Source organism: Sardina pilchardus, chromosome 19 (assembly GCF_963854185.1).
Source record: "Sardina pilchardus chromosome 19, fSarPil1.1, whole genome shotgun sequence".
NCBI lineage: Eukaryota > Metazoa > Chordata > Actinopteri > Clupeiformes > Clupeidae > Sardina > Sardina pilchardus.
Window position 1 is genome coordinate 28,041,446 of NC_085012.1, and position 17,500 is coordinate 28,058,945.

Below are 17,500 nucleotides of genomic sequence, written 5' to 3' on the forward strand. Positions count from 1 at the left end.
ACAAGGCTTGAAAACACATAGAGGAAAACGTATGATGCTGAAGAATTTAAAGAATGTAATTCAGTGACGTATGTAATTCAGAAATTACGTCAGATCAAGCAGATATTTTTTATTTCTACAAAAAATCATCCTGTGGAATATACTACCATCCAGAAGCTGCTTAATAGAGATAACAAGACCTGAAGGCTTTTTGAAAAACACCATGCTTGTTGACAGAGTTCCGAGTGTGACTGGACTCGTAGTTTGAATGTGCGGCCCGGACACAGCTGCTTTGTGACTAATCACACACACTCACCGTTTACCGTGGCACACATACACACCAACAACAGGCATCTGTTTCCTGTTTTTCGGTCTTTAGTTCTTATTTTCCCAGTTTCCTCTCACCTGCTCATACTCACGCTCCTTCCACCTCCTAGTTACTAATGGCAAGTTACCGACCTGGTGCTTTGCTCACTTTCACTGAGTTGGCAAGTAGGAAATTAACTCTCATACGCATGGCTCAATCCACACCAGCTCAGGCTGAGGGATAGAATATAGGCCAATGTGTATTTTACTTTCATAGACAGTTTTCACCTTTAGTTATAAATTATTATATTATCAATATACACTATAATTAAGTGTATATTGGAGATGTCTGCCTTCATCACCATACATCATGATAGAAAGGAGTATCACCGGCTGATCAGAAGAATGATCTTTCGAATACCAAACCAAGACACCCATGACGCCTTTTTTCTGGTAATTTCTGCAGTTAGTAAAACAAACCCCGAACATTAGAAGTATCTAATATTCATGAATGATCTCAATCAAGACCCAAAATAGTTGAATGCCATGCCATGCCATGCATGTTGAATGCCAGCTGAATGCCTGAGTGTCAGGCATGTCCAGGTTTCAGCTCAGCTCACTCACAACTAGAAGATACTTCTCATTAGAAAATCATGAGTAATACAGAGATGATTACTTTCATATTTGTTTTTTTATATTAAGCCCTCAAGACATTATTATTTTTCTTGCATACGTTCCTATATTCACTCTAGTAGACTTTAATTGTGGTGAAGGCCTTAACAAATTAGCCAACAAATATTCTAAGGCTGCTTTCTTTTCACACACAAATCCATTCACACAAAGACTGATGTGAGACTATACTCTGATATTTTTTTTTAGTCAACAACAATAACAATACCAACATGTATTTACATGATCAAACAGCATGAGTTTCAGCAAAGAGGCACTACTGAGCATTGTAATATTGTAGCAACTTCTCATCTGTTGGTTTAAGGATTTTTTTCTCTGCCATGTTGACCAGCCACCCTGGTGACAGGCCAAAGAAAATCTGCCGAGGGCCTTTTCTCATGGCCAACATGTTATACAGTTCATCTTTGGAAATGTCCGGAAGAACGTAACCGTATTTCTGCGCCAGGGCCACGCGAGCCTGCTGGACCTGCGCAGGGTCAGCCAGGTAACCACGGTTACTGGGGTCCGTGTAGTACGTCACCTGGTCCTCTCCTGGTAGCATGCGTCTGGGGATGGGCTGGCCAGTCATGAAGAATGGCACAGGCTTGATGAGGACGGCTGTTTGGGACACCAAGATGAGTACAGGTTAAACAATTAAAGAAACTGCTGAAGAACACACGTTTTACCTGTGTTTTGAGGACTGCAAATACTTTGTGAGATGCAAGATACATACTCAGGCTTCTAGGGTCATAGTAGCTTGTTGTGATGACGCCACCATTTCTCTCGATGGCAGCTATAGCTCCTTCAGATGCAATCTGGACCTCAATATTCACTTTGGAACAGAACTTGTCAGCTCCCTGCAATACAAACACACCAAGAAAAAAATAAACATATCAAACTGGTTTAAAAGGACAACTTCAACTCCATGCCAATCCTGACCAAAAGTTCAGTGGACAACTGGCAAACACAGGGAGCACAGTAACAGGGCTGATAGACAGGGAACTATCTGTGCCTGAAATGATCAAATACATTCGAAAACAATATAGAGAATAGCCTTTCTTGACATCGTGCAAGGCCGAGCTCAAGCCTGAATTCAGGCACCATGCCTGAACTTTATCAGGCCTGCAGTAAGCTTAATGCTGCCATCCAGTGGAGAGCACTGGCAATAGCCTGGATTGCATTGACATTTGGCAAGTCTAGCAAAATTGAATGCCCACTAAAATCAAACATGCATTATAACCTGCACAACAGAAAACACCTGCAATGAACAATGCCTGAGGGGTATTTCACAAAAGCAGAATTAAGACATCCAAGATAAGTGATAAGGCGAGGCTTGACATAGCGTTGTCTGGTCGTCCTGCTCAATTCGTTTCACTAACGACAATCCAGGATGAATAGGAGCGTCTATGGTGTATGGTCCAGGTGTAAGCAATTCAGGAGACGTGCTTATTCTCGTTTCTCCCCCAAAGAACTCACGTTTGGAATAAAAAAGACGCAGAAAATAGCGTCATTCACACAAAGTGAACAACCGCTTTTGATATAGGCTAACAATGAAGTAAAGTTTTCCTGTTATGAAAAGGGAATCATGGTTATTGTTGTAAAACACCGGGAGTGTGCACCAGACCAACTGAATGCAAATGTATGTATGCACCCACATGTAACGTCATTAAGAAAGCACTTGTCACTGCAAAGTTGCACATAGAATGACTATACACTATATTGCCAAAAGTATTGGGTCACCAGCCTTGACACCCACATGAGCTTAAGTGACATCCCATTCCTAATCCATAGGGTTTAATATGACGTTGGTCCACCCTTTGCAGCTATAACAGCTTCAACTTTTCTGGGAAGGCTTTCCACAAGGTTTAGGAGTGTGTTTTAGGGATTTCTTCTTCCAGAAGCGCATTTGTGAGGTCACACACTGGTGGCGAGGAGACTGGCTCTCAGTCTCCACTCTAATTTACCCCAAAGGTTTTCTATGGGGCTGAGGTCAGGACATTGTGCAGGCCAGTTAAGTTGATCCACACCAAACTCTGTCATCCATGTCCTTATGAACCTTGCTTTGTGCACTGGTGCACAGCCATGTTGGAACAGGAATGGGCCAAGAGATTTTTAACAATTCCATGCTCCCAATTTTGTGGATGGCCACATCCTGTTCCAATATGACTGTGCACCAGTGCACAAAGTAAGGTCCCTAAAGACATGGATGACAGAGTTTGGTGTGGATGAACTTGACTGGCCTGCACAGTCCTGACCTCAACCCAATAGAACACCTTTGGGATGAATTAGAGTGGACACTGAGCGCCAGTCACCTCATCCAACATCAGTGTGTGACCTCACAAATGCACTTCTGGAAGAATGGTCAAAAAAACTCCCTGAAACACACTCCTAAACCTTGTGGAAAGCCTTCCCAGAAGAGTTGAAGCTGTTATAGCTGCAAAGGATGGACCAATGTCATATTAAACCCTATGGATTGAGAATGGGGTGTCACTGCAGTTCATGTGGATGTCAAGGCAGGTGACCCAATACTTTTGGCAATAAAGTGCATATACCTTTATATTGTCTTTATAACCAAATCAGTTGAAAACAACTTTGAAAAATTGCCCCTCCACTTACAATCTACTACTACAGTAGACTATTCATCAAATGTCTATCAACAGAAGCAAACAACGAGTAGGTGTGTATGTTAACAATTATAAGGCTACCATAATTAAAATAACCATATGGCATTAGGTAGACAATATGTTATGTTTTGCAATAAATGCATGAAGCAAATAGTATGGAATATAAAGCTCTTAAAAATCGCATGAAGGTCTGATTTGAATGACAGCTGGCTGAACCACTCAGATAATTTAATTACCATTAGGATTAACTTAGCTTGGCTGTTAGCCTGGTCAGACAATAAATTCCCATGGCAACTTATGTGCCATCTCTTTTGTAAAACCAAGTCAAGGCCAACTTCATCCAGGATAACCACAAAATCCCAGCTTAATCCCTTATCTAGGTTTTACGAAATTACCCCTCAGGTCATTTTGAACATTCATACACACACCTCCTCAACAAGATTGATGCCATGGTGTCTCTTCAGTGGCTGGATGGTAACTCCTCTGCAGTTGACCAACTGTGTTAGATCAATGGGTTGGGAAGTATCCACTCGACCCAGATCAATCAGATACTGCAGTCTGTTCAGCGACAATGGAGGGTACTGGGGACGAAGGCTAGATTCATACAACATAGATCATAACTGTCAGATCAAGTTACAAATGTGTGTCATCATGAATTACACGGTCAAGTAAAAGTGTAAGTGCATGGCCAACCTGTGTCCTTCATTGTAAGTGTATTTTGGAATGGCCAGGTAAAAGGGAGTTTGTCCTCCCTCAAAGCCAAGACGTGGGCGATTCCCCCGCTGCCTCTCTCCCGTATGACCTCGGCCACTTTTGTCACCACCATGGGCACCTCTGCCCCGCCTTCTTTCCTACAAGAGAGGAAAGTTTGGTTGTCAGAATGAACTTTGAAATAACAGAAATAACTTTGTAGCATTGTTCAGTGGATGCTATTTCTGGCCTGACAAAATTGATAGGAAATGTTACAAAAGAGAGTGAGTTCCTTGTGATGTTTGAAGTCATTGACACTGCTACTTATTTCAATGGGTTATTGGGTTCAGGCTTAATATAAAAGGTATAAGGCGGACGAAGATAGCAACCATGGAAGATCACGCAAGTTCTCCATGCATAGTCAACTAAAGCAACCAACTTCTCTATTTACAGAATGTTCAAACCCCCTTTATAATGCTCTTGCACTGAGTAACGCTATAAGCTTTCGGAAGCAAAAACATGGTAACATTAACATTACCAATCTAGTTGAAATCATAGCCTGACTGACTAAAGATGTTCGACTAGTATCACGGCAGTATGTAATATTCGTAACGTTAGCTTTAAATCGGGATTTCAAGTTCAATGATGGGTGCTGTAAATGTATGTTTAATAGCGTAAGTCTCTTAAATGTCAAAATAATTACATGAACCACAGTAAACTAGCTAACAGTAGATGACAGTAGCTGACGTGAATATCGTTAACACATTCGCTAACTAGTTAGCTATAGCCAGCTGGGCAACATGTTGAAAACGCCGCAAATTGGAACGGCAACGTGACTTACTTCTTTTTTGGCACCGGGGTTAGGACGCAAATTTGCAAGTGTAATCCGAGGAAGATTCTTTAAAATATCCAAAGACTTTCCACCAGTCGTCTTGGACACAGGCATTGTTGCAAGGAAGGCTCCCCATGCACCTCATTCAAGGACAACTGTCATGGCGGACAATCACGTGTGTGCCTAAACCGGAAGCACTGTTACAAAACAATCTGTTACAATGTTTCTACTTCTACATCAAAGTCATATCGTTTTTTACTGTGCTTCTTTCTATGGCCATGACTATGAATCACAGAATAAGTCTGGAGAGTAGGTGACTTTGTTATGAGTAAAATAAAGAGAGAGAGAGAGAGAGAGAGAGAGAGAGAGAGAGAGAGAGAGAGAGAGAGAGAGAGAGAGAGAGAGAGGCTATATCTGGTTATCTATATCTGGTTATCATAGTCCGAGCTCATTCATTTTTTCAGCTTCTAGGTTCTAATAAATTCTCCACATCATCATGACCTTCTTCAACTGGTGAATTATTTACATTAAGAAAACCTTCATTGGAGATGCCGGGGATTGAACCCGGGGCCTCATACATGCAAAGCATGCGCTCTACCACTGAGCTACATCCCCAACCGCAATAAATTATATTTAAAAGCCCATATTTATAATGTAGACTGGTATCTGTATGTCTATGTATTTAGAATTTGTATCTACTTCGAGAATTCAAATACCATCATTAAAGTAAGAGAACATTAAATTACAACCTTAGATAACTTGACATTAAACTTGCCAGAGATTTCGGTACCCTACTTTTCTGTACCCTAGTATGCCTGCCTACCCATGTTATGTTCGTGTAGCCTAAATGTTTAAAATACATGCAGTAGCATGTGACCTAGTGGGTTATTCGCGCTAATCGGGCTACATCCAGTCTGAGCTTATGCTTTGAGAAGTGTCACTTGCAGCAAGGACACGGAGCTATCAGTCACACGCTGCAGGAGGCGGGATTTCCTGGACGGATCAGCACCGCTTCTAAAAGCACTTTAGGAGAACTATTCAGCTGGAGACGTTGTTTCACAAGACAACATAGTTAATCGGCAGTGTCATCTTTCGTTTAACGTATTTAGTTAAATGAGTAATGCTAATATGGATGCCGGTTTCGTCCGATTTAAAAAATAAGTGGACACCAATCAAGACGAGAGCACATTGTGCAGGCAGCGGAAGGGGTAGCTTAAGATAGTCAAATTGGTTGGCGGTTGTGCGTTTTACAGGAGGTGGCATAGCCATTACCGTTTCTCTTGTTGAATGTCAACTGTCTGTCCGTTATATGTGTGGTAATAATATGTCCGCACCGCTGCCCGCTATCGTCCCAGCAGCCCGGAAGGCCAGTGCAGCGGTGAGTTAATTTTGCATGCGAGGACGTGCAGGTCACCTGTACTTTAGCCGTTGTTGTCCACATGCTATGCTATTCACCACAGAGCTTTAACTCACGGGACACTTTAAACCAAATCATGCAAGTGCTATTTAAATATTCCGCTCCCTTTGTTTACACTGTAAAAAGAAATCCTTTTTATATACGACCGTACGCTATCAGTTAATCTTCACTGCCCACGTGAGTAGAAAATAGCTATATAGCTGAAATGAATATTTGTTGATGTCCGCAGGTGATTTTTCTTCATGGCCTAGGTGACACCGGGTGCGTATTAGGATATGAACTGGTTATATTCACATAACAAAGCTCCAACACGAATGTCTCTGTTCTGTCTAGAGTAGCTCATTGACGTGTTGTTCACGTGTTTGTATGGTTATGTTCGCATGGTGTGTTTGCACACTTCTACAGGCACGGCTGGGCAGAAGCCTTTGCTGGTATCAGGACCCCACATGTGAAATACATATGTCCGCACGCGTGAGTACTCGCTCAGATCTTGAAGGCAGCATTGTCAGCTGTATCTCATCCCTGAGTTGCTTGTGTAACTCTTGAAATGTCTTTTGGCTTGCTTATTCACAGGCCCATCATGCCAGTCAGCCTCAACATGAGTATGCGCATGCCTTCATGGTAAGAGACAATTCAGCATTATTCACAGCGGAAAAGGTAGCTTGAGACCCAATGTCACCCACTCAGTCACAGTTTGGTGTTGAGAGACATACACTATTTCAAAAACTGCCAAGCCTCAGGATTGGAACTGAAAGGTTGCAATTAGATTTATGCCTTTACATCTCCCAGTTATCTTGATTTGAAAAAGGTGTTTTTGCCACAGTTGAATAAGAATTGTGGACTCCTTTGTAGTCTATGTTTAGCACTGTCCCATTTTAGCCTACGTCCTTCATTCAAGCCTAATATGCGACTAAGGTTGTATAGGAACTCTGTCTCTTAATTGTGACAAGCGTATCACACAATATTATAGACATTGAATAGGACCTTTGGGTTCATGTCAATATGTTTGTGTTGTCTTGCAGGTTTGATATTGTTAGCTTGAGTCCAGATGCAGCTGAAGATGAGTCTGGTATCAAACGAGCCGCAGAAAACAGTGAGTTTGTATTCACAAGTCACTTTCAATAAAGACTATCTTGATGTTTGATGCTGGAGATAGTCTGTCTATTTTCGTTCTACCCATTGCTCTACCTTTGTTGTCTGTCTTTGTTTTTTTCATTATTTTATTTATCTAGTAGTCTATCTTTCTGTCTGGCAGTTGTATTATCTTTCTGTCTATTTTGCCATTCTATTCTCCGATCTATCCTTCAGTCTATTGTTCTATATTAATTCTATTGAAGTACTATGTAATTAATTGTGAATTACACCCTTCAGTCAAAGCATTAATAGATCAAGAAGTAAAGAATGGCATCCCGTCCACCAGGATCGTGCTTGGAGGATTCTCTCAGGTACGCAATCTGTACGGCTTTTGCATCATAGTTTGTTTGGACATTGCATTTTGGGGAAATCTAATGTCACTTGTGATATTTTTGCAAGCTGTAAACAACAACAAAACAGTTTTGCCCTGTTGGTGAAGGTCTACACAGATCTGAAAGCAGTGATTATGACCGTGCGTGCCAGGATTATGAAGTTGATTAAATAGTGCTGGCTCATGAACTAGAGGGCTCATCTAGAGCCATGCTTCCCCCCAGTCCTGCTGCATAAACCAGTAGAGAAGCCTCAGTGATGGGTGCAGGTCTACCTGTGACCTATCAAGCTGCAACTTGTAAACTGTCAATGTTATAGTCATACCTATTAATCCTCTCTGTCCTAAGATAACCTGAAGAATCTTGAAGAAAACGTAAGGATCAGTAGATCAATCACCTAAAGTTATTGTAAGCAGCCGAGACATTTCGTCTGCATCTGTTCTTCAAACTCAGTTCTAGACTTCCAAGCAGGGCAGTTATTTGTAAGGATTTATCGGCATGCCTGTCAATTCCTTTGGTGTCCAGTACAGCATATGGTATGTGTGTGTGAAGAAAGGAGGTTGATTTCCCAGCCAAATGTTGGTGACTAGTGCTAACTATTGCCAAAAATGCATTTTTAAAGAACACTGCAATCCACTGAAAAATATGAAATATGAAAGATATGAATATGAATATGAAAAGGTCTTTGCCCAGAAACCTCCCAAACATTTTGAACACTCTTGCTTTTATTCTGGCTCTTGCTTGTCATTGTGGCAAATGTGATTTGTGGTTTATGGTAGTTATTTAGTCATTGAAAAAAACAAATGGTCAGATTGCAGATTTTCTTTTTTTTCCACAGGATAATCTGTCTGTCACATCTTTAAAGACATGTTGATATTTGAGCTCAAGAGTGTGTATCTGTGTGCTTGTGTGTGTGCAGGGAGGAGCACTGTCTCTCTACACTGCTCTCACCACAAGCCAGAAGCTTGGTGGTGTTTTGGCCCTGAGCTGCTGGATGCCTCTCAGACACTCTTTTCCACAGGTATGAGCTTCCTCCAGCACTCTTCCTCTATCTCTCTCTTCCACCCACTCTGGTGCTTATTCTCCCTTGCACACAGTGACTTCTTTCTCTCTTTCACTGTGTGTGTGTGTGCGTGTGTGTGTGTGTATTTGGTTTCAGGCTGCTGCTGACACCTGCAATAAGGATGTGCCTGTACTCCAATGCCATGGGGAATCAGACCCTCTGGTGCCACTGGTGTTTGGCCGCCTCACAGTTGAGAAACTCAAGACCCTCCTCAACCCTGCTAACATCACCTTCAAGACCTACCCCGGGATGCCCCACTCCTCCTGCCCACAGGTCAGTCCATCAGCACCCAGGCTTCCAACTATTGACCCCCACAGAACACACTACTTGTAGTAGTAGTCCCCCCCCCCCCCCTCACTTCTCACTTGTACTATTGAAGAAGAAGCTGATATATTATGTAAACTTTGGAATATATAGCATCTTAACCATCTAGCATTAGCAGACCATTGAAAAAGAACAAACACATTATGTTGATGAGAACAAAACATATATCAACATATTAAAAGAAAAATAGTGAATACAGCCTTTAAAGGAAGTCCGTATCAGTGCCTCAAAACCAGCTTGTTAAAACAGAAATCGAAATTGAAATTCTTTGAACAGAAATCGAAAGCAATCAGTAATTCAACATTGACAAATTTGGCAGCAAAAGCAATGACACAGGCATCCAAGGACAAGAGCATGGTGTCCTCTGCTTGCTGCCTTCGCCGTGGCCTTACAACAGCTCCTGTTCTCACCGATCAGTCTTGATCGGTGCTTGCGGTAAAAAATGACAAAATGACAAGCAGCATCATTCCAGTGTGGTTCTTATGTTTTGGATTGTTTTTATACTAGAGTTGCACAATTTGGGGAAAATATCTAATTGCGATTTTTCTGACAGATATTGTGATCGTGATTTGTGATAGATGTGATTTTGAAGGTCAATAGGCCTACTGATTTTGATATTTGAGGATTTCAAACCAATTTAGCGATTAAGTCAGCCGATATTCATTTGTAACAAACACAATGTAAAAATTTACTCTGATATTTAGCATATTTAAAGGTTCTGATCAAGGTAGGAGACTGTGTTTAAATATGTCAAACTATCTGGTAGGTATCCAAATGAAAGGCTCTTGTACAATAAATGAAGAAATAATTATTATGAATAATAGTATCAGCTCTTTGTTCTTATTGTGAGTATGACATCGTCAGGCTAACGAGTGTGCTATAAAGTAGCAGAAATAGGGTGACCACCATCCAGACTCGGAAAATGAAAACAAGCTGTGTCTTAAATTGCGGGCAAATTGTCAAACATGAGGATTAGTAACTGACTTTCCTTTACTTTATTTTAAAATAGTTCTTGGCCGTTATAAACGTGATACTGATAGATCGACAAATAGCTAACATGGCCGATTATGATTTTTGAATGTCAATTAATTATTGATTCAGTTCAATATTGCAAATGTCTCTTTAACTTGTGCCACCCCTGATTGATGATGAGCACACTCAGTGCACAAGAAACACAGGACCTCCAACCTGTGACTGTGAAGCTCACTCATCAGAATTTCTGTGCCCCTCGCATACTATGCACACCCACCCACCAGAAGTGGCACAGTCAAGGAGGATCACATGAATATTAGTCATAAATGTGACAAAATGAACTGTGCAGGATTATTTGTTGCTTTTGCAGTTAATTGCATTGGATGATATTGCGATTGCGGTATTGTGTAGCCCTATTTTATTCCCACAGCCACAAAATAATCTGTGCGCCCAATTGCCTTTTGGTTCTGTTCTTGCATCCTTTCCCCGCTCCCTGTATGTCTTTGGTTTTGCTTAGTCCTACTGAGCCCTTTTCAGCTTGTGACTGTGTGTGCATTTCTTTTGGTGTAGGAAATGGATGATATCAAAGGATTCATAGAAACACGCTTGCCTCCAATTGACTAAGCTGGCAGCGTGTGAACAGTTGACAAATGACGAATGGCTGCCCAACCTCACTGATAGCTGGTGACCCAATCCAAATCAGACTGATTGAGCCTCAAACAGAACTGAACCCAGACAGGACTCTCATCGCTCTGCTGACTCCAGAACCCACCTGACCGAGGGGACTGACGAATGTGCTGCTATAGGAATTATTCTGTCAGCTGGATGAGTTGGGTGACCATCCGGGTTCAGAGGTCATGAAGAGGATACGTAGACAAACCACTGTTGCCATGACAGTCTTTATGACAAGTGATGTATTGCAGAGACTGAGGATGTAGCTGATTTTATGCTAATTTACTGTAAATAAAAGCCATCTGCTTTACCTCTGTGTCTTCCAGATTTTCTATTGCACATTATTTGCTTCTATTCCTTATACTTAACACTATAGATTAATAACAATTGCTGTGACAAAATGGTAGAGGATTTAAGTGTTAACTCTAAGTAGCAAAATAATCAAGGCTCTTTGCTTAGAGTGTGAAAGCAACAAAGATAAAGGATATGTAAGAAATCAGCTGTAAAATCGTACCAACCTACCAAGCTAACATTTCTAATAATCATCCCATACAGAACTCATCAGACTTGTAAGCATACATAGTGTGCACATTCATAGTCCGTGTGTGATAGAAGCATTTGTGCTTTTATTCAACTCCCATCCTTTAGTTGCCTAACAGATAAAAACACTACATAAATATTGATATATTAAAAAAAAAAAAAAAACATCTGATTGAATCCATAAATAGACAAAAGTCACTGATTTGTACAGTATTGCAATGAAGGACTACCCAGGAAATTCAGAGTTCTCACAAGAGCACGAATCCAATTTGCTCAGCGAGTCACTCTGGCAATCAGTAATGATGCTCATTACCCATGCTGTTGGCGCCGAGCTGCACCAATCACGTCGGTGTATCTGATATAGGCGGGCCAGAGGCAAGCTAAACAGATGAGAACAACGCTGCAACGTCGGAATCTGGAATCAGTCAGTAAACACACTTGTAGTGTTATCCAATTGCGTGCAGTGATATTCTCAAATGCATGCTTTGTGCGGCCACTCGAGCTGGGCCATTTTCATTACTCATGGCCAGACCGTAATCTCTAGATTTGGGTCTGGATTTCCAGGCTAATGAAGGACTGAAATAGGGTAAAAATAATCTCAGTGTTGGTCCATAAAGAAATGAATGTATAGGTTTTTGATATTTTAATGTCGAGTAAGTAATTTCTTCATTGGGAGTTCCAAACGCACCACAGTTCAAGGCACAGGTGTGGGACTATTCTCGTAGTGGCACCAGGTAAGGGAGGGCAGTGACACAGCCAGTGTAAACAAACATCACAACACCAGTTTCACTTGATGTACTCCAGGTGGCATCACTATCCACAACGCAACAGCTGGAACACCTCCAGCTGTTCTGTCGTCACATCCCTTCCTTAGGATTGCACTTAATAATATGGTAATATGTCACTATGATTGATAATGTCAAGCTAAAAATGATATGATTCAAGTGGTTCATTACTGTACAATTAGTGATTCAGTTGTTTCTACTTCATTTTGTCATTGGCTAGCTCTGATTAATTGCTCTGATGACCTAGATATGTGCCTACTGTCAACATGCTCTCCCTACCAGAAAAAAAAAAACATATTGGTAAATCTGTTGGTACTCATTTCTTTAGACAATCTGACTGAAACACCACAATATTTGTCATTAAGTATGTACCTGAAGTTCTATATACAGTCACGTCCAAAATAAAAATGTAGCTTGTTGTGGCTTCCTCCAGATGCCTCGATAACAGTTGGTGCTTTGAGCATCCAGGGTAGGCGCCTGAGAAATTGGGAGGGGAGAGGGAAAATAGGTGTGTGTCTGTGTGTGAGGGTTTCTTGAGGCTGTGCATCGGTGAGAGATTTCGATTGCCCTCACTTGTGTGATGGATTCAAGGTGATGTAAGCCAGCTAAAGCAGGTCAAAGTGTGGAACGTGTATCTCAGTGCAACTAGTGGCGGGCTATGCGATTGGTGTGTATCTGTTTACAGTGGACTTGTGTGTGTGTGTGTCGCGTGTCACGTATGCGCGTGTGAGAGCGTGGCTTGCGTGTGGTTACGTGTCACTAAAGCTCAGGTGCATGCGTGTGTGCGTGCCTGTGTTGTTCAGGTGGTCTCGGGAGGCTTCTCCGCCGGCTGCACTTGCTGTTGCTGCTGCTGCTGCTCCAGGCTCTGCAGCAGGTCTGCGTAAATGCTGGAGTTCATGTAGCGCGGGTAGGAGTCGCGCTGCATCAGCGTGTAAATCTGCTGCTGGGCGTCGTCAAACGTGTGGGACGTGGGCTCCGTCATGTTCCGGTTGATCACGTCTCGCACGCGGGAGTCCAGACTCACCTGTGGACACACACGTACACGTATCGAGGGGTTGTAAACACCTACGTACACCCAACCTGCATGCCCTCAAGTGGGAGTGGCTAACTGTCTTGGGAACTCTATGTACACAAAACTCCATTTTTTGTGTGCACAAGTGCGTGCTAGTCAACTGAATCTGTACACTGAGACATCTGCACACAGAGTCCTCTTGCTCTGAGCTTGTGAGTGCACATTTAAATGTGTGGATGGGGGAGTGTCTGTACCTCTCAGGGACAGGATAAAGACAAAGTCCTCGTAAAACTGAGCTTGTGAGTGCGTATCTGAGTGTGTGTGTGTGTCTGTGTCTGTGTGTGTGTGTGTGTGTGTGTGTGTGTATGAGGGAGTATCCGTACCTATCGCGGAGACAGGATGGAGACAAAGTCCTCAAAGATCTGAGCTTGTGAGTGCGTATCTGAGCGTGTGTGTGTCTGTGTGTGTGTGTGTGTGTGTGTCTGTGTGTGTGTGTGTGTGTGTGTGAAAGAGTATCCGTACCTCTCGCGGGGACAGGATGGAGACAAAGTCCTCGTAGATCTGGCGCACCTTCTCCTCCACCACGCCGCGGTTGGTCTCCTTCTTCAGCTCCTCGCAGGCCAGCCAGAAGAGGAGGTTCTCCTCGCTGAACTCCGTCTTCAGGAACTGCCTGAAGCAGCCGCGGCCCGCCGGACTCTTCATCAGCCGCTCAAACGACTGCCCCCACGTGCGGGCATCCTCCAGCGTTGGCTTGGGGCTACAGGCGGAGAGGGAGGAAGTGGTCAGCGGAGTTGTCCACGTTTACACTGCCGCAATAGCCTGACCAGCCAGACCCTCATCGAGATGTAGGGTGAGTCTGGGAACATCATCTTCTTGTGTTCAAGTACCAGGAAGCATAACCGTCGCAACTTCTGGTCGCATGTCATCATTATGTTAAGCGCGCCCACCGACTCTATACACGATGCGATTGGTTTGCAGGTTTTTGCCTGAGCCCAGCTCCCAAGTCAAACGGAGTGTTGCTAGACTGCCCCGGCAGCAAATTAGATTAGATGAGGGGTGTCTAGAGTTCTAGGCTACTGCCGCAAAGCTCCTTTGGATGAAATTGTTGCACACTGACAGGTTTCAATGCTGACTCTTCTAACTCCACTCATAGCTATAAATTATTCTATGAATGTTGAATGTCATGGGCAAGGATCGTGGCTGGGTTAACTCTCTGTGACAGTGTATTACTCACCTCTCCTCACAGTTGCTGGTCACTTCTGTTTGCTCACACACAAGCCTTTGGATTCGCTCATCCTGAGCAGAGCGCACAGTCAAGCTGAAACAATCGAGAGGGAAAAAGAGTGATGAAAATAGAAAGAGGAAGTGATCGAGAGTGAATATGCTTTGGGCCTGTGTCTAAAAATAGACTGAAATGTATGCCTATTTACAACCTTTGTAGTCTTTCCAGATTTCCAGACCTAGTGACTGGCAAAGCAATCTTTTTTCTCTAAATCTAAGGCAGCTCTTTAAAAAAGCCCACTTACTTTCAGGTTTTGCTTGTGTGTGTGAGAGAGAGAGATAGTGAGAGAGAGAGAGAGAGAGAGAGAGAGAGAGAGAGAGAGAGAGACAGAGAGAGGGTGTGAATGTGTGTTAATGTGTGTGTGTGTGTGTGTGTGTGTGTACAATATGTGCGCCTGTGTACTTGAGCTCCCTAGGGCAACCTGTCGTAAACACTGTAATTTTTCAGTCCCCTTTCTCTAATGACGCACACCGAACACCTGCATCCTAGGCCTTAATTACTTACAGAGCACAGACCCACTATCGTGTCAAGAGCACTATCACTGTTGTGTGGCCTTCTCAGGCAACACGATTGTGAATGCTGTATATGGCAGTGTGTGTGTGTGTGTGTGTGTGTGTGTGTGTGGTAGGACTGTACCAGGAGCAGCTGCAGCAGCAGCACCAGCAGAAGCAGCAGGCGTTGGGAGGCGCATTCAGCCAGCTGTGTGTGTGAGTGTTTATGGCGCTGTGAGTGTGTGTGTTGCGCGTCTGCACAGTACTCGGTGCCTCCTGCATCTGCCGTTTGCCCATCTCCTCCCGCTCTGAACCCATGGGCTGAAGAGAAAAGAGAGAGAGAGAGAAGGGGGGACACATTCCCTAATTAACATAGTGGCACCAGTAACATTAACAGCATGTGGCTTGGAATATGTAGGCCTGTGCCACCAGCAACCAGCACCAACAACAGTTCAACACTAGGAGCTCAGCACTAGTTTCTTAAGGTATGTCTTGATCCAGGGAGAGTTTTCTGTGTTTTGATATTTGGTCCTTTGAGTCTAATTAAATTAGAGTAACAAGTGATATATCAGTCCTCATATTCTGAGCACCAGCACCCTTTCTTTCTCTCTCTCTCTCTCTACACACACACACACACACACACACACACACACACACACACACACACACACACACACACAACACACACACACACAACACACACACACAAAGACCATAATCCATTACACCACAATTAAATATTTTCATTCTTCTATCCTCTATTGGCTGTGTGTGTGCACATTACATAAACATTCATCTTCGTTATTGAAAGTTTGAGGATACGTTTACGTAAAATTGTCATTCCAGGAAATACCCAGGCACATTTTCAATCAGTTTAAAACAAACGATATTGTATTAGCCTAATTAATCAAAAAGGGAAGGCATGACATTCAGATAGCAAAAGGCCCTCATCATCTTGTAAGGATCCCCCGCACGACATCATGCTGTACTACATGCCGCTCTCGTATCGACAGTGGGTTACAAAGCATCCAGCTACAGCATCAAAATTATTCACCCTGCCTATAGCCTACTGAGCGCCGTCATGAACGGCGTCACAGCTTATCTTGCAAATCAGTTTTACCACGCAATAATAACAGACCTATAGCCTTGTAGTAATAATGATAATGATAATAATAACAATAATAGATAATACAAAATAATATGATCTGCACAATCAGTTTTTTGGTTACAAACAGGTATCTCCACAGTAAAAAAAAATCGCTACGCAAACAATCACAGCAAATGCCAGCAATTACATTCGTTACCAAAGGCGATCACTGAACCGAATGGAAGAACAGCTGGCTAGCGCATCAACGCCTGTAACCACTGGAATCTCAAACATTCTGTTGCACGGTATGGTTTTAGGGCACCACTCGCCAATTAGGATTCCCACTCAACTAACTCCTTCGTCCCCCCCACCAAAAAAACAGGCAATATAACAGTTATTTTGCATCCATTATTTTCTATACTCACCGTATCACCATGGAAGCCCAACGCAGTCGGTCTAGCTCTCGCTCACATCCATGTATGCACGAGGAGGTTATTTGGACCGGGCAGCAGCTGAATTGCTAGGCGCATGCGTATTCGTCTTTCCTCCACAATAATAATAAACTGCACACTGGTTAGGTTATAGGGTAAGCGTAGTTGGTCCTTAAGAGTCAAGAGTAGGCTATAAGACTAGCGGTCTGGCATCTAACGGTGATGTTGGACGGCTGAAGACTCAATTTCTCCAAAGAAAACACGTCTCTAAAATATGACAACACGCTTGTCTACAAATTGATTAGATGAGCGTAGGCCTATAACATTTTAGAGTTTTTTTTAAATTCATAGAAACAGCTTATTTGAGTTATTTTTGGTCAATTTAGGCATTCTGGATGTGTATTTCAGATAGCCTATTTAGTCGGCAAACATACAAATAAGCTTATCCATTTTGTGCAGGTGTTATCATGTTATATTTGTCTGTAAATAACTGTAGGCTACTTAGCCTACAAAGAGAATGGTCTGAGACGAAATGCAACAGCAACCCCTGTCGTAATTGTGCATGGTGTGTTGATTAGCGCAAGAGGGCGGCATTTCTCTTCCCAATAATTCGTGAACTGACGAAACACTGCACGTATTAACTCAGCTTCTGTTGCTAAGGATGTATTAGACGTTTATAAACCACATAAAACATGTACACATTATAGATTGCAATATATAAAAAGGACCAGATCCTTGTTGACTGCACAAATCCTCAAAATGTCTGCATACATTGAGGACAAAGAAAAATACATAAATAAAAGAAATACAGTATTTCTTTGCCTGTATTTCTTAATTGTATAGTCTACAGCCATACAGTAG

General features: G+C 42.6%; 3 protein-coding genes and 1 non-coding gene across 4 annotated transcripts; 1 reads left to right on the top strand and 3 right to left on the bottom strand.

The window, feature by feature from the left end:
* Positions 1–1,135: 1,135 nt before the first annotated feature.
* mrpl15 (mitochondrial ribosomal protein L15) lies at positions 1,136–5,280 on the bottom strand. The gene is made up of 5 exons (XM_062521656.1): positions 5,110–5,280; positions 4,272–4,429; positions 4,007–4,172; positions 1,688–1,811; positions 1,136–1,572 (listed from the first exon to the last, which is right to left on the bottom strand). The coding sequence occupies exons 1-5, from the start codon at positions 5,212–5,214 to the stop codon at positions 1,232–1,234; spliced, it is 894 nt and encodes a 297-aa protein (XP_062377640.1). The 5' UTR covers positions 5,215–5,280; the 3' UTR covers positions 1,136–1,231.
* Positions 5,281–5,643: 363 nt separating this feature from the next.
* trnaa-ugc (transfer RNA alanine (anticodon UGC)) lies at positions 5,644–5,715 on the bottom strand. Its single transcript has one exon. It is a non-coding gene; the product is annotated as a tRNA-Ala (tRNA).
* A 349-nt stretch (positions 5,716–6,064) lies between these two features.
* lypla1 (lysophospholipase 1) lies at positions 6,065–11,321 on the top strand. Its single transcript, XM_062521506.1, has 9 exons — positions 6,065–6,478; positions 6,747–6,778; positions 6,923–6,988; positions 7,091–7,138; positions 7,540–7,610; positions 7,889–7,962; positions 8,900–9,001; positions 9,140–9,316; positions 10,910–11,321. Exons 1-9 carry the CDS (start codon positions 6,410–6,412, stop codon positions 10,961–10,963), a joined length of 693 nt encoding a protein of 230 aa, XP_062377490.1. The 5' UTR covers positions 6,065–6,409; the 3' UTR covers positions 10,964–11,321.
* A 1,735-nt stretch (positions 11,322–13,056) lies between these two features.
* Positions 13,057–15,343, bottom strand: LOC134066266 (regulator of G-protein signaling 20; the record flags this gene model as incomplete). Its single annotated transcript, XM_062521544.1, has 4 exons — positions 13,057–13,360; positions 13,871–14,105; positions 14,583–14,666; positions 15,267–15,343. Coding segments are annotated over 4 exons (621 nt in total), but the record flags the coding sequence as incomplete, so codon positions are not given.
* Between the last annotated feature and the right edge of the window lie 2,157 nt (positions 15,344–17,500).

Coding starts and splice junctions, on each gene's coding strand:
- mrpl15 (XM_062521656.1), bottom strand. CDS start 5,214: ATGCCTGTGTCCAAGACGACTGGTGGAAAGTCTTTGGATATTTTAAAG. Junction 4,430..5,109: donor ACCCCGGTGCCAAAAAAGAA/GTAAGTCACGTT, acceptor CCTCTCTTGTAG/GAAAGAAGGCGGGGCAGAGG. Junction 4,173..4,271: donor ACTTACAATGAAGGACACAG/GTTGGCCATGCA, acceptor GTATGAATCTAG/CCTTCGTCCCCAGTACCCTC.
- lypla1 (XM_062521506.1), top strand. CDS start 6,410: ATGTGTGGTAATAATATGTCCGCACCGCTGCCCGCTATCGTCCCAGCA. Junction 6,989..7,090: donor AAATACATATGTCCGCACGC/GTGAGTACTCGC, acceptor GCTTATTCACAG/GCCCATCATGCCAGTCAGCC. Junction 7,611..7,888: donor CAAACGAGCCGCAGAAAACA/GTGAGTTTGTAT, acceptor TACACCCTTCAG/TCAAAGCATTAATAGATCAA.